The 17,628-nt window shown below is 38.5% G+C and overlaps 1 protein-coding gene across 3 annotated transcripts in view; it reads right to left on the bottom strand.

Annotated features, from left to right (window-relative positions):
• Positions 1-17,628, bottom strand: part of bcor (BCL6 corepressor) — a 47,523-nt gene that overhangs the window by 11,985 nt on the left and 17,910 nt on the right. For all 3 annotated transcript variants that reach the window (XM_048603288.1, XM_048603290.1, XM_048603289.1), the window contains 2 exons: positions 13,328-13,662; positions 4,665-4,937 (listed from right to left, as the gene is read on the bottom strand). In XM_048603288.1, coding sequence (XP_048459245.1) covers positions 4,665-4,937; positions 13,328-13,662 — 608 coding nt within the window. The remainder of the gene's footprint in view (positions 1-4,664; positions 4,938-13,327; positions 13,663-17,628) is intronic.

The raw sequence follows: 17,628 nt of genomic DNA, 5'->3' as shown, positions 1-17,628 counted from the left end.
GTGGACATGATCCACATAGATTTCGGTAAGGCATTCAACAAGATTCCTCATAGTAGACTGATTAGCAAGGTTAGATCACATGGAATACAGGGACAACTAGCCATCTGGATACAGAACTGGGTCAAAAGGTAGGAGTCAGAGGGTGGTGGTGGAGGGTTGCTTTTCATACTGGAGGCCTGTGACCAGCAGTGTGCCACAAGGATTGGTGCTGGGTCCACTGCCTTTTCTCATTTATATAAATGGTTTGAAGTGAACATAGGAGGTATGGTTAGTAAGTTTGCAAATGACACCAAAATTGGAGGTGTAGTGGACAGTGAATTAGGGTACCTCAGAGTACAATGGGATCTTGATCAGATAGGTCAATGGCCAAGGAGTGGCAGATGGAGTTTAATTTAAATAAATGTGAGGTGCTGCATTTTGGAAAGGCAAATCAGGGCAGGACTTATATGATTAATAGTAAGATCCTGGACAGTGTTGCTGAACAAAGAGACCTTTGAATGCAGATTCATAGTTCCTTGAAAATGGAGTCCCAGGTAGATGGGATAATGAAGAAGGCATTTGGTATGCTTGCCTTTATTGGTCAGTGCATTGAGTGAGGAGTTGGGAGGTCATGTTGCGGCTGTACAGGACATTGGTTAGGCCACTTTTGGAATACTGCATGCAATTTTGGTCTCCCTGCTATAGGAAGGATGTTGTTAAATTTGAAAGGGTTCAGAAAAGATTTACAAGGATGTTGCCAGGGTTGGAGGACTTGGGCTACAGGGAGAGGCTGAACAGGCTGGGGCTATTTTCCCTGAAGTGTTGGAGGCTGAGGGATGATCTTCTAGGGGTTTATAAAATCGTGAGGGGCATGGATAGGTTAAATAGACAAGGTCTTTTCCTCAGGGTAGAGACGTCTAAAACTAGTGGGCATAGGTTTAAGGTGAGAAGGGAAAGATTTAAGGGGCAACTTTTTCACACAGAGGATGCTGCATGTATGGAATGAGCTGCCAGAGGAAGTGGTGGAGGTTGGTAAAATTACAACATTTAAAAGGCATCTGGATGGGTGTATGAATAGGAAGGGTTGAGAGGGATATGAGTCAAATGCTGGCAATTAACTAGATTTATTTAGCGTAGCTGGTCGGCATGGACAAGTTGGACTCAAGGGTCTGTTTCCATGCTGTACAACTTTATGTCTCTATTAACATTATTTCTCTCTCCAGAAGCTGCTGTAGCTACTAAGCATTTACGATTCTTTGGTTTTTTTTTGTCAGATTTCTAGCTTCTGTGATATCTTACATTTACAACCACTCCAAATTGTTCAATTTACGTTTTCAAATATTTTCTAACTCATTTAAGCTTTTTAAGTGATCTGAAAGACCTGACATACAAATACTTGTTGGTGGACCTGAAATGCAAGAAGAATGGCAGCATTGAAATAAAGGTAATAGACACAATTAGCTCATTAAAGAAAAAGGTTTTCAGCAAAAGTGAGTGAACACTGCAAACATTTTCCTCACTGCAACATTCCACTCCCTATTCTTTAAACTTCCTGCTGGTGTGGAGATAATCTACAGGATGAGCAGTAAACTATTGAAGCTGTCACCTCCAGTCCAGAATGAAGAACACCAAGCTCTGTCACTGAGCTACAGTATCCAGATCATGCGTGCAGGTGCATACGCTCAGAGGCTGAGCTCCAAACTATCGCCAATGCATGTATAGCGGCCATTGAAAGAATGGGCCTGAGGCTAAACACCCAGAAGACAATGGCTCTCTACCCACCCAATTCCACAACACAACACTGCCACCAGTCCCTGGCTATCAAGATCTATGGAACTACCTGACAATATGGATAATTTTCCATATATTGTGAGCAGCCTCTCAGCAAGGGCAAACATCAACAATGAAATTCAACATTGCCTTGAGTGTTCCAGCAAGGCTTTGGCAAACTGAGGATCAGAGCAGAGTGCTTGATGACAAAGATCCCAGCCTGACACAAACTTAATGGTATACAGGGCAGCAGTGTTACCGACCCTTCTGTATGTCTCGGATATAAGGACAACATGCAACAAACACCTCAAATACCTCGAGAAATGTGACCAGTGATTCCTCCTCAAAATTCTGTCAATCCAGTGACACACTAGACACTCCAATTTTGGTGTCCTCTCTCAGGCCAACACCCCAGCATCATGGCACTGATCACTGTCAGTCAGTCAGCTTCATTAGGTAGGCTACATCATCCATATGCTTGACATGACTTACAAAACCAGTTCTCTATTAGTTTCATCATGGCAAGCAATTGCCATGCAGGCAGCTTCCCTAAAAAAAATACAATATTCCTAGCAATTTGAGGGAATCTCCTGCCAAAGACTGCCCAAACTGGGAAAGAAGCATCTCTGAAGTTGCCAATGACAAGCTCATATTGAAGTCAAGCACAAACAGTGGAAGGAGCATTCAAAAACCTGAGAACTCCACCCAATTGCCTCTTCAAAAAACATCTGTAGCAGGTCAGGATGTGCAGAGCCAGAAGTGGACTGTTTAGTGACAAAAAAACCCACAAACCAAAGTGGAAGAAAGTCATTCTTGCTGGCAATTGACTGCCTAAGAAGAGGATGATGATGCATAGAATTAAGGAACATCAGAGGACAGAAGATAATAGAAGAAATGTTCATTGCAATGTCCAATAGTAGTGATGTCATGGAAGGATAGCTTTTTGTTCGGGCATATAAGTTCAGTACTGCCTAGGATCATAGCAAAAGTCAACAAAATATTGTCAATTTTAGTGCACATCAGAAAATCACAATTGTACGTTGAAACTACGTTATACTTAAATAATGGGATCCTCACCTTGAGGCTAGTTGTCACACACTTTTAGATATTACTAATGTGTATAAATAGGTTCGAGAAAATTGGATTATCTAGGACTGGATTTTCAATCTGGAATTGGGAATCTGATGCCCAGGCATTTCTGAATTCCAATCCCACAATGTGATCTTTAACTGCAGTTTTCATTAGTGGAGCTAGGAGGTGGGAATTGACTTTTATGTACTACACTCAAAAGCAAACAGCAGCCATAAAAACAGAAAAGGCAGGTGATCAGATCCAATGCAAACAAGTGATCAAATGGCCAGCATGAAGGTATAATGCTGCTCTGATAGAATAACCCTTTCTGCCAAAATCTTTCCCAGCAGAAACATTAACTTAATGGATCCTCGCACTGCACATTCAGCCCGTTAATAAGCTCAAGGAGTTTAGCGGGCAATTAATTAAAGCCAAATGGGTTGTCGGCACCTAATCCCACTCCCTTTGCTGTGAAAATAGCACCATGCTTGGGAGGTATCAGGACACTGACATATCATCCGGCAATGCTATTTTCAAAGCATGCCTGCATCTGATCTTGCCCCCACAGATGATTGAAAAATCAAGCCTCCAGTGTCTAGTATAAGCAAAATCTGTCTGGTGAATATGACTCAGTACAATTTAATATGCTTAATTAATTGATGGCCAGGTTAAAACAACAATTAGTCATCTGGGTAATTCAGCCTAATTTTCAACATTTTGGTGGATTGAGTCAGTCAGTAAACATTCACAAAATATACATTTAAGATAGAAAGCTAGAATTTGCAAAGTCTTGCTGCCAGCTTGCTGAATGCAGCACAGGTAGGGATTCTTCAGTAGTGTTCACAATTAACACTCCACACAGGAAATTTATTCATTACAATATTATTGGTAATATGGTTTAAACAGCAAAATAGTGCCTGTTCCACATTAGAGTGAAAAGATTGCCTAGTACACAATGCAGCTTAGCACAATGCAATCATGTACATTCTTTATTGTTACCAGCTGATAAATTCACTACTGTTATTAAAATCTTCAAAATACTAACGTATTTCATTACTATTTGATCAACCACAGGTTAGCTCATAACCTGACAATTTCTTCCAATCCGATTTATTGGCTGTCACATTGGCTTGCAGACCTGAAGGAAGTTTTTATACCCAGACAGAACATTAACTAAGGGCTGAGGTTTCCAAATCTGTGACAAGTTAAACACATTATACATATAATTGGTACAGGTTATGATTTTGATAATTCCCTATGCCACCAAACGTTGTTCTGGCAAAAAAACGTTTTTTTTAAAATCACAATGAAATATGGAAATCTAGCAAAAAACTTCTACTATTTCCTGGTACTAAATTGGCTAATTGGGTGACCTTCAATGACATAATCCAACTATTTAGAAAAAAAAACCCATTTATAACCCAATACCAAATAAAACAAAACTTACTGATCCTTGCAGCTTGAAGATTTAACGCTTTAAATCTTACTAAGAACTTTTCCATACTTCAGATACTGGAGATGGGATATTGGTTTAGGTATTCTGAGTGTGGTATAATGCAATATTTAAAGTGAAATAAAGTGAAGTGTTTGTTCTAAATTTGTACACCAACATGATACACATATATGCATAATTAACATATGCTTGGAAAATTTGTAAACAGTTACAAACTGTTTAAATGTTGTATGTACCAACTGATTGTGCCAATTACAAAATGATATATAAAATCTAGATAGAAATTGAAGTTTATCACACTCCCAAATAAAACTCAACCACTTTTACAGCTACAACAGATGACCAAAAACAAAAGAATATTTCATTATCTGTTTATGAATGCAGGACTTACCTCGTAGCCTAGACGTGCTGCTCTTTGCAGCAAAGTCTCACCAGCGTTTTTATTGACAATGAGTCTGCGTGCTTCTGGAGGCATGGGACGGCTTGGAGTTGTCTCCTGTGGAGTGCTGACTGCTTGTACAGTCAAGGGCCGGGAGCATTGCAGGAATAATGGAATCTGCAACAGATGATCAGCAGACTTCTGCTCACATGTTTTCTTTGGTGTGGAATCTGTGTCTGTGGTTGGTGCTGGACGTTTTCTAGAATTCCTGCTGACACTGGTTTGCTGTAAATAAGCAACCAAAAATAAATTAACGCCACAGAGGACTGCTTTGATAAAACTGAGCCTATGCAAACACATGACTTACATTCTCTGCTTAGGGTTAACAAAAATCATGTTAAATTGGCTAAACAGCAATAAAAAGCAAAAACTTACATTTGCATCCTGCCTTATAATATGTCTCAGAAACATCCTGAGGTGCTTTCAATACAAATTATTTTGAAGTGCATCCATTGCTGTTATTTAGGCAAGACTGGTGCACACTAGTAAAATGATACATTATTCAATCCAGAAGTGAAATATTTGAGAAGTGCAAGAGGAAAAACTGCTGAAAGGTGTTGAACATAGGAGAGGTGACAAACCTAGCAATGGTCACGAACAACACACTTTAAACGGGTTTGTTGTTGTATATTGGTTATATTACCGAACCATAAATCACTACTGAAATCACCCCAGTGTGAAGCAGCAGTCAATAAATCTGGTAATTTGCAAACATGTGCCAAAACATAACCATGAAAGTACCAGGCTACCATAAAAGCTAACCTGCTCACTTTAACATTTAGCAAATGAACATGCACCTCTAATTGGGCTGGCATACCCATAACTTGAATCTACAACATGGTACTACTGCCTTTTCCAGTGCTGCCCACATCCCATGATGCAATAACAAGATGCATATGTGCTTAAATTGTCAGTTGTTGATTTGTTACCTAAGAATGTTTTGTTGAAGGAGCTAAATGAGTGTGGGCAAGATAAACATTTGCAGTTGACCTACAGCAGATCTCCTAATAACAGCAAAAGATTCAACTTCAAAAGACTTGAACATCCTACCCACACTACCCTGGGAAACCAAGATGTAACTTGGGATTTTAATCAAAATAAGTCTGGCAATGGCATAAAACATTTGCACCCTGCCTTATGTCTCAGAAACATCCTGAGGTGCTTTCAATACAAATCATTTTGAAGTGCATCTATTGCTGTTATGGCATAGAAACAATAATAACTTGTATACCTCTATTGTTTTTAATGTAGAAAGACTTGCTTCATAGAGGCTGAATCATAGAATCAGAAATAAATGATAGTAGTAGAATCAGATGATATTAGAAAGAGGGCCAAAAATTTGATCAAAGAATTCACATCACAAAAATGAAGAAGCAGAGGGATTTTGGAAGGAGTCCAGAACATGGGGTGAAGTAGCTGAACAGATGGGAACCTAAATGTAAATCGAAAGGGGTAGGGGTGGGAGACAGTTGTGCATAAAAGAACAGAGATTTCAGGACTCAGATAGTGTTAGGACTGGATGATTATAGTGGTATACAGGGACAAGGACACCGTGGATTAAAACACAGATCAGAAATTGAAACAGAAAGTGTTGGGAGAACTAAGAACTAATGCATGTCAGAAAAAAACAGCAGTGATAGGTTGGCAGTTCTTGAAGGGAAACAGGCATAACGAGCATAAGTTTTAGCAAAGGTAAACTTTATGTAAGGGGGTGTATAGGAAGCAAGAAGAACAGATGATTCTGCAGATGATCAAGTCAGAAGTGCAGACAAGTGATTTTACAAAGGTGGAAGAAGGGGGTCGTTGTGGTAAGAGAGAATGAGATCAGGAGCTCAGTCCAGAATCAAATAGGAAAACAACGTTTGAAAAAATTTAATTTAACTTTAGAGACAGTGGCTGAACAGGAGGATGGAGTCAATAGTGAGTGCATAAAGTTGTTGTGAGATCAATCTGATAAAATAAAGGCAGTGAAGATGGTGGCAAAAGAACTAGGTATTATCAGTATACAAGTGAAAGCTGACTCCTTATCTGCAGATGATATCCCCTAAAGAGAATGTAGATGAGGATGGGTTAATGATTATCCTGACTTGGTCTAGGTATGCTCAATGAGTAGAAGAAAGAATAAGAAAATCAGATGAAATGTTTTCACAGGAAAAAATCATTGATCTGACTGTTTTACTACAAATGGCTATTGAGGTTAAAGTGTTGCATCATTTAAAAGAGAATTTCATATGGGCAAAGAAAGAATTTAAAAAGGCTTCGAACTGAAATTAGAACAGATATTTTGAACTTAAGTGGTAATGCTGGCACAAGAATTACACTCCTTATGTATTGTAATTTCTATAAGTCAGCCAAAATGTAAGGGACAATTTCTAAAATATGCACAGAGCCTTGTCTATTCCAGTGAATATTAAAAAATGTAATGGTTTTGCGCTCCTCAATATTCAATTCATAAAAATGAGATGTAATATCATGGCGTGTGAGCCTAGAAGAAAAATATTGTAAGTTGACAGTTTAGAATTGTAGCATAAATTTTAATTATGGTGCCTGTATAAATTAAAATCAAATGTTTAGAAGTTATAGAAGTTTGACAAAGCTTTCATCAAATTTATCTTCTAGAAATGCTTTTCAAAAGGCTGTGTGGCATGAGCTGAATAAATTAGACATGCGCTAGAAAGGACATACGGATTGTAATTGGACCTTTAGCAAATTCCTTTTTACATTCCCAACACATAATCATATAGATAGTGAAATTTTGATATCAAGAATTGATTATCAAATAGGTGTTAATTATATTAAATATCTATCAGCTTAGAAATTACTGGTGTATTATTCATAGATACAGAAACTTTTTCCATCATTATATTTTCCAGCCAGTTTACAGTAAACTCGATTGCAGCCTGTGAACTACCCAATGGAAAAGCAGCGGCATTATTTCCTTACACCAGCTGTTAACTGCTGGAGGTGTTCAGGTACCTGAAATAGCTTAACAGCAAAGCTGACAAAAAAAAACTGCTTAAGATTTACTTGCCATTGGATGTGGAAAGCTCGTTTCACAGACCAAGAATTGCATATTCTTCTGCAAATACTCCAGAAGTCAAATGCATAATTTGAAGGACAGTGGTTACCCTAACTATATGACTTTATATGGCCAGAGATAACCTAAAGCAGGCAAAAACCACAGTTGCCACATGGCAAACAGTCCTAAATGTAGTAGATTTATGTGCAGAGCACTCAATACACAGGTCAAAGGGGTCTCAAGTTACTACAACCCTTGCAAACTATCAGTGCTTTCAGTCAATATGTTCACTATTCTCACAGGGAAATCTCTTTAGGGAAGTGTTAGATTTGCTGTCACATACCTGAATCAAAATACAACTATTAATGGACAGCTTCAATGCTAACTCAGGTTGCAAACATTCATACAGTATGTAATAGAGGAAATGAGATGCAACTGATCCGAACACGACAAATTACTTTTACATCTTTGGTTACAACAGGATTCCAGCATTAGGCAATAAATATGGCATCAGAAGAAATGAAAATGTACCTCAAGATGTTTGGGCAGATATTTGATAAACGCAGTTTAAGAAATGAGATTGCTGTGGCACACCTTGGAAGGAATCTAACCTTAATAACCAGTGCATGACATTTTTTGCTGCATTGCTGTAATGCTACTAATTCCTCGTTAGTATTTCCATCCTCCAAATCTACTATGCTTCACTCATTCTGGTCTCTACATTAATTTTATTTATTGATACATGGCATGTCAGTGTTGCTGGCTGGGCCAACCCATCTCTAGTTGTCCTCGAGAAGGTGGTGGTGATGGTAAGTTGCTACCTTAAACATTTGCAGTCCATCTGGTGCATGATAATATCTGCATACATCCACAATGCTGTTAGGGAGGAAGTTCAAGGATTTTGATCCACTGACTGTGAGAAGTGGCAATAAAAGTCTGGCCAGTCAGCATCTTGGAGGGGAACTTGCAGGTCGTGGTGTTTTCTTTTATTCATTCACTGTGTGAGGGTGTCACTGGGCAGGCAGCATTTATTACCCAGAGGGCAGTTAAAGTCAACCACATTGCTGTGGGTCTGGAGTCACATGCAGGCCAGACCAGGTAAGGAAGGAGGTTTCCTTCCCTAAAGGACATTAGTGAACCAGATGTTTCTTTCCCCAACAATCGACAATGGATTCACTGTCATCATTAGACACTTAATTCCAGTTATTTATTGAATTCAAATTCCACCAACTGCCGTGGCAGGATTTGAACCCACTTCTCCAGAACATTATCTGGGTCTCTGGATTAACAGTACAGTGATAATACCACTAGGCCATCACCTCCCCATAAGTTGTAACTGTTGCTCTTGTCTTTCCGGATGGAACTGGCCATGTGTTTTGATGGTGCTCTCCAAGGAGCCTTGGTGAATTTCCAAAGTACATCTCATAGACGATACACACTGCTGTCACTTTGCATTGGTGGTGCCGGGAGTGAATATCTGCGGGCGTGGTGTCAAACCAACAGGTTGCTTTGTCCATGCTGCAGTCTTATTTTGTGGCAAAGTTCTGGAGCATGCAGCAAACAATTATTCATGAAAACCTGGGTGCCACACTGTAGGATTAGTTAATCCAGTCATGCAGTGTACTACTTCAAGATACCAATGGTACATCTAGTTGTAGCATGAGTTGTGTTGCATTTGAGCTCCACACATTCCCCTGCTCCAGACAAAACCTACTCCTGCAACCCTGCACCCTTCTATCCACAGAACCTGGCTCACCTTACCCCACCTGGCCAATTTCTCCCACCAATCCCAAGCTATCCTGAACATGGTATCACTTACCTGCAACCCCCCCGGTGTCACCTTGCAGATTGGCAACCTAACCATCTGGCACCTTATCCCTTACCCAGCTGAGACCATAGTCACCTGGCACCTACTATTCTACCCTCCCAGTATCCTAATCCCAGCACCCTAATTGTACAATATCTAATTCTGGATCTTTAAATTCCAGAAAACAGCTGCCAACTGTTTGAAAAGGAGCTACACTTTTGCACTACAAAAGAAGTCTCGGAAATAAAATATGGCTCTGCATTTCTGAAGGAGTCCTGATCGGAATCTCCAGTCAGAAATGCAGAGCTCTTTCCTTTGGTTAAAAATGGGACGAAGTGTCAATCTGGGTGAGATAACCACTCTTCAGAAAATCTGTCCCAGTTATACACGCCTCATCTTCCCTGTAGTAACAAACTCGGTAAAATGTTATTTTTTGCATTCTGCAATGTCAAAAACAAATTCTAAAGTGATAATGAGGGAGAGAACCAGGTAGCAAAATAGGCGGTAGTACTTCCATATTATACAGAAAGACATGTTCTGTATCTGAATGCCAATACCACTGGGGACATTTCTCCAGACTATACTAGGTTTTCCTGTGTTTGGGTATTTCACAAATTTAGCCCCTCTTTCCTGAAAATAATTTAAAATGATGATCAGTTTGTCCCCATTTTAACCCTCTCATACGACAGATATTGGAAGTGGCGCATGTCTTGTAATTGGATCCACAGCAAGTTCTGTTCCACATTAACCAAACAACCCCACAGATGTGTGTACAGAATTGCTAACCAAGAAAACAAAGAACCAGGAAACTTAAGTGTGTAATTACCAATAATTGTTTCCATCCATGTGTAACTTCCACCGGATGTCAAATGAAACAATTCCAAAATTTATGACACAACAATATCTTTATCCAGTTTTTAATGTAATTGTGCACAATCTTAAGAAAAGATGTGAAATAAAATTTAGTATTTTGATTTTTGAAATCCCAAGCCAATTTAATATCTGACGGGTGTATTAGATTTGTTGGAAGAAAATAATTAATATTGAACACTTCAGTGAAGAAATGTTGAACACAACAGTGCATTTTCTCTCCTTCTGATTATTACCTAACTGAGCCCATAAGCATGCATGGTTCCATGACCACTAAAGTCTCCCTGGTTTGTCACCAAGGCTAGTTCATCAAGCTGACGAAAGAGGGGGGGATCTCATACAGACTTATAAAATTCTAACAGGACTGGACAGGGTAGATGCAGGGAGGATATTCCTGATGGTGGGTGTGTCCAGAACCAGGGTCACAGTATGAGGATTTAGGGTAGACGATTTAGGATAGAGATAAGGAGATATTTCTTCACTCAAAGAGTGGTGAGCCTGTGGAATTCATTACCACAGGAAGTAGTTGATGCCAAAACACTGAATGCATTCAGGAGGCGAGTAGATATGGCACTTGGGGCGAATGGGATCAAAGGTTATGGGGAGAAAGCAGGATTAGGCTATTGAGTTGGATGATCAGCCATGATCGTGAAGAATGGCAGAGCAGGCTCAAAGGGCCGAATAGCCTCCTCCTGCTCCTATCTTCTATGTTTCTATGTTTCTGACTGCACTCCTGTGAACTCTACACCAACAAACATTTTTACAAAGTCTAATTTAGTGATCAAGAATGGAAAATCTCTTGTTCCCTACATGGAGATGTCAAGGTAGCACACTTACAGTCTTCATGACAAAAACAGCTTAACATATCATAGCCTAAGGATTAAATTTGCATTTTTGCATTTATGCAATTCACTACTGCACTACATGGTGAAACTCTTCATTTATTCAAAACTTTTAACTATTACTTCATGAGGATATAAAGTTAAATTGAAGTGTTACATTCAGATGAAAGTGAGTTAATGAAGGATTAAGGTTTATCTGAGAACCACAAGCTGGATTCATTGGGATAAAGAAGGGTTTTTTAAAAAATAATCTCCCCAATGAAATAACAAGCTCCTTTTCATCACAATAAAGACAATAAAGGGGTGGCTATAGTTGTTTCAGGCAGGTTGTTATAGTTATTGGATCTTTTAAGCACATGTAAGAAAACGTCCAAAGGACTCAGGGTATAGCAGATATACTGACCTTTCTATGAGATGTAATAAGTGATCAGGTAATGCAAGCTTTTCTTTTCAAGAGACCAATCCTAGCTCTGATAGATATGTAATTATACCAACAAAAAAGTTCTTTTAAACACACACTATTCCTAGAAGAAAGGATTTAGTACCTCTGCTGCACCACTATTTTGATGGAAAGAACAACAATGTTGTGAAGAAACCTATAGTGCCAAAAAAATTCTTGTGCACCTGCACTGATTGACTAAAATTTTCCTGTCTCCATTCCCAGCAGTTGGTAAACTGCGATTTAGGGAACAAGGGAGAAAAACTGAGGGCCTCCAATACACCCTAACCTTCAATGGCAGCTTAATTTAGAGTGGAATTCTGTAGAGTCTAGTGGAAATAATTCAATGTTAAAAAATTATGCTTTTACAATAGTGTAACGGTTTGAACATGCAAAGGTATGTACTGCAACACAGAAACATGATTAAAAATGTCAGTGAACAGAAAAGCATTTCCACAATAAACATAACAGTTCTTAAAGAATCATTTTTGATGGGACAAGACACACCAGTCTAAAATTACCATTGTTTATAATCATTGAGCATTTTCTACAATTAAGGGAAATCCCTACAGAAATTATAGGCCAGTAAATAGATCATAGGTTCACATTCAGGTTAAAAGAGTACACTGCTTTTATCTGCTAATATTTTATAGCTTAGGAATTACCATATCTATTTTACATTTGTTCATTAGTCCTCTTCCAGGAGGTGACAATTATTCTGGAGTGCAGCTCCAAGAGCAGCAATCTACTGTGCCATTCTTTAATAAGTTTTGTTAAAGCATTCAACTGCTGGCAGCATCAGAGAGTTCAATCTTAGCTTCAACTGATGTCAAAAAATATCTCTGAGCTGGGATCACTGGGCAGAATTTAGGAGGAGGAACCTTAGCTGCTTATTCCACTTCCTGGGCTATGTACTTGTTAACAGTACTGGCCAAACTGGTGCCACCACCGACATTAGATAACTCAGGAAAGATCAGGGACTGAATCTAAACTTGAGAGATCTAGATGGTTCAGCACAACACCAATTTGCATAATTTCTAATTAAACCAGCAGATGAATCTGGTCATATGAAGTTTAACTAATATTTGATTAATTACTTTCAAATTACTGATATTGTTCATGTACACTCTGCCACCACCTATGTAAGTAACAAATATATTCTTATTATAAAAACAAAAGATGCCAGAAACACTCAGGTCAGACAGGGCTTGTGGAGATAAACATTTTTCAGTTCAATGACACTTCATTACAATAGAAGGAATATAGAAATGTAAGAGGTTTTAAGAGGAGAAGAGGGGGCAGGAAGAACACCTGTGATCCAATCTATTACTGATCTTATGGCTTTTCCTTTCCCGTCTCCCTCTACACTAGCTTCAAAAATCTTACATTTTTACCATCCTTCAGTTCTGATGGAAGATCACTGACCTGAATCATTAACTGTTTTCCTTTACAGATGTCACCTGCCTTATGTATTTTCAGTTTTTATTTTGAATTTTAGCAATATTTCGCTTTTGCTTTTATGATTCTTCATCTATACCGAAGGATGATACAAATTTGTTACAGGAACTATCTTCCTATGGGCTTGTGTCTGTGACCTGTCAGATCCTGCGTGAAAATACAAATAAATTAAGCTTATACCTTTTCTTCTGAGCTCTCAACATCAGTTGAGTCATCTGCTGTCAGTGATGACCGTCTTCTATCCTGACGCATTAGGTGTTTTGTTTTACATTGGCGCTTTCCTGAAGGTTTCTCCCGTTCGGTGCTTGAATACTTTGGTGAAACTGGTGAATGTAGATGGTCCTCTTCCTCTCCAGAACACGAGACACCACGCTTGCGGCTTTCCTTGTTTCTTTGCCGTTTATTTGATGATCGTGATGCTGGTGTGCTTGTCTTTCGCTGTACTTGCCAGTTGCTGCTTGTCATGCCAGATGAAATTGTCCTTTTCCTTGGAGATGCTGGAGGTGTAGATAAACCTAAAAATAGTTAACAATTTTTAGCGATAGGTTCTTGAAATTTAATGATTTTCACAATCTTATAAATAGTTTGTAGATATTGCCTTTTTGCAACTTGAATATTCACCAAATTTTTAGTTTTTTTAATCCTTCTATAGATCTGATACACTCAGTGGCCAGGCACAGAATAAAGTGTTCTGGAATTAATGGACATTTCATATAGGTTTACAATAAGAGACATATATATAGAAAAAAGAATAAGATTGATTTTTGCATATTTCAGCACTGCAGATATAAACAGGTCAGCACATTATTTGCAAATGCCAACCTGATTAATTCTAAAATTGCCAATAATGTTGGTTCCAATGCCTTAACATAGAATGGTCAATCATCATTAGGGATTGGAAAATTTTGCATTTTGGAATGGAGGGTGGAATTAGCTTCATAAAGCATAGAATCATATTGGTAAGTGGTGATAGTAGCACCTTTGCTTTGGCATTTGTGGAAGAGGATTTTTTCACACTGATGAACTGGAGATAGGATGCAGGTTGGGTTTGGTTACTCATAGGTCATGGCAGGTAACAATTATTTTAGCACATTGTCATGGCTTCAATGCCAGAAGTTTAATATCCTCAGTATGGCTCAAAGATTGAGTACCTTACTGTAACCTCATTAAACATCAGGTATATTAAGTATTAATGGATTAAAAGCTCCATTCCACCCAAATCATCTTACAATATTTTTCCAGCCTTAACCCACTCTTCATTATACTCATGTACCAGTCATAACACTGCTCTTGCCCAAGAACACCTTCAGTAACATTTTCAACAACTCCATCTCCTGACATCTATTCTGTGTAAAGTTCCTGTATGATGCACATATCTAATACGTCAATACCGATGGATACCACCATAGTAGTATTTCATGCCATTAAAGTCGCTGATTTATCAGAAGGTGACTGAGTGTAACAAGAGAAGAATACATGTATGAATGGAAAACTTCTAAACCTAATTATTTTTAGTATATTTGAGGGGAGATTCTTTAAAACCAGGGATGGAGACCATCAAGATAGGAGAGAAAACAGGAAACTCATAACTGTTAGTTATCTTTAATTTGTTTCCTGCTGTTCAGTTACTCACTCATTACTCCCTAAAATATGAATTCCATTAACAAAGTGAACACAACATATTTAGCTACATTTCATAAAACTGTCATGAATATATCATTGGTGCATTTGTTCCTATTCATATCCTGCTTTAGAGCTGGAAGCTAAGCATGGGCCAAAGACAGAACTCACATCAAATTGCATCCTTTATTCAAATACTGCAAAGTAGCAGGATAGGTAAGTGTAAAAAGTGAGGGTTGTAATTGATAGAGAGTTTGAGGAATTTACTCTGGATGATGTGCCGAGGACCAGGAATCATCTGATCAGAAGGTTGGCTCATGGCTGTTTTTAGCCATTGGAGGATAAAGATCCAATTTTCAAGTGGGTTGCTTAGAAAAGAATGATTACAGAGTGTGAAAAAATGATAAATTCATTAGGCAGTTTTCCTGGCAGCCTTCAGCAAAGAAAAGCTATTGTTAGAATCTTCAGAAAACATGTGTTCTTGTTGTTTACATTGCGAGTGATAGGAACTTTGCAGTGCATTATTAAGCAACACCAGGGCCATTTGCAACACAGCCTATAATAACAAAGGCCGTAATAATAAGGTGCTGCGGTTAGCACAAAATCTGATGCATTTCACTGCTGTTATTGAGTCTGTTGTCACACAGACATATGGAGACAGTGTTAAGTAGTACCACTAGGAGCCAGGCCAAAAATGTTGTTTACAGCACATCGATAGCCTTCTACCACCCCTGCTGATGTCAAGGCTGTCAAGGTAACAAAGCCTGCTGCTAGGCCATCTCATTCTCTTGATCACAGAGGTCAAAGATCTTTTGCATCCAAAGAACATTTCAATAAACAGCAGCTGACAAATGCCAGATTAGATAACTCAATGTGAAGGAATCACATTTGCAGATCATCCCCAAACTAGAAGATGCAAAGGAATTGCAAAAAGCAACTTAGAATTTAAAGAATAATTTGAATAAAATGTGTATAAGAGCATAACAGGGAAGATGAGCATTTAGCGTGGACAGGAGGCTTGGGAAAGGTGAAGGTTCTGTTAGTTAATGGTGGCATTTGCACAAAAGAAAGGGATGACTTAAAGTTCAGGAAACCAGGATATGGAATTAGTTTAAGTTGAGATGGGGAATGATATCACTTACGGGAGTGCTGTTTTAATCTACATATCATCTGGAAAAGTCAGATGAGCAAAAGTAGTCTAGATGAGGAGATCATAGAATGCTTTCAGGACAGCTTCTTCAAACTGCAATCTCTGGAGCCAACCAGAGAGTAGACTGTACTAGACATGGTATTGTGCAGTGAGGTAGCAGTAATAATGATTTCATAGTAAAGGCAGCCTTAGGTAGCAGTGACCACACCGTTATTAATTTTACATTCAATTTGGGATATTTTCTGATCAACCAGCTTGGTAATGTTATTGCACACCTCTGAAGCCAGGTGCAACTTGAACACAGGCCTCCTGGCTCAGAGGTGGGGACACTACCACTGCAACACAAGAGCCTTTGGATTCAATTTGAGGGAAAAAGTAGTGGCCTATTTTTGCAAATTTAAATAAGGGGAATTATGAGATCACAAAGGAAAGCTGACTACAGTGATTTGGTGAATTAGGTTAAGTGATAGTTTAATGGAGGTGCTGAGGCAGACATTTAAGTGGATATTTCAGAACATATGGAATAAATATATTCAGACAAATAATAAAAATCCCAAGAGACATATTCATCCAAAGATAGTATTAAACATACCAGGAAAATCGTACGATTGAGCAAAGACAGATGGCAAGTCAGAAGATTGGACAGACTATTAAAAAACACAAAGAATGATACAAATATTAATAAAGATGGGATAGTTAGTGCATGAGAGAAAGCTAGCCAGAAGAAATGTAGAAAAACAGACTAAGAGTTTTTATAAATATTTGAACAAGTAGAGGTAATAAAGTTACTGCTGGTCCGACAGAAAGTCAGAATGAAGATTTATTAATGGGAAGAAAAGATTAATTGAACAGGTATTTCGTATCAATCTTCATTGCAAAGGATACAAGTAACATCCCAAAAGCAACAACAAATTGGGAAACAACTTAGAAAAATCATCACCAGAGAAGCAGAACTCAGTAAATTGTCAGAGCTGCAGCTGACAAGCGCCTGGGTCCTAATGGGCTTCATATTAAAAGTAGTACCAGTGAGGAGTTGATTAATTGTGTTTTTACTTTTCTAAAACTCCTTTAATTCATGATATTAGATTGAAAGAGAGCAGAATAAACTGCTTTATTCAAAAAGGGCTGGAGACAGAATGCAAGAAACTACAGGCCAGTTGGTTTAACATCTGTCATCGGGAAAACGTTAGGCACTAAAACAGGGCACTTTGATGAGCTCAAGGTAATCAGGCAGGGTCCACGTGCTTTAGTGAAAGGGAAATAGTGTTGGGCTAATTTATTGGAATTCTTTGAGGATGTAACATATGCTATGACCAGAGTTCCAGCGGATGTCCTGTACTTAGATTTGCAGAATCTATTTGATAAAGTACCACATCAAAGTTATTGCAGAAAATTAAAGGTCATGGTGTAGGATGTAGCATATTGGGATGCCAGACGATTGGATGGCTAATGGGAAGTTCGCTCTCCATATCGTTAAATATTCATCTTTTTCTTTCCAAAGTAATTTATGCATTCTTTTACAACAACAATTTGTGGCGAGGAATTCTACATTCTAATCACAGGATATTTTTCAAACCTTCCCCTTAACTTTTTCAATGTAACCTTAAATTTTTGGTCTCTGGTTACAACCCAACTGAATCCTGTTAATAATCCACCAGCACTTACTACTTACCTTATTACAACCTTTCAAAATTTAGAAAACCTTTATCAG

Source organism: Rhincodon typus, chromosome 11 (assembly GCF_021869965.1).
Source record: "Rhincodon typus isolate 14 chromosome 11, sRhiTyp1.1, whole genome shotgun sequence".
NCBI classification, from domain to species: Eukaryota; Metazoa; Chordata; class Chondrichthyes; order Orectolobiformes; family Rhincodontidae; genus Rhincodon; species Rhincodon typus.
This window is presented reverse-complemented; position numbering and strand designations above follow the sequence as displayed.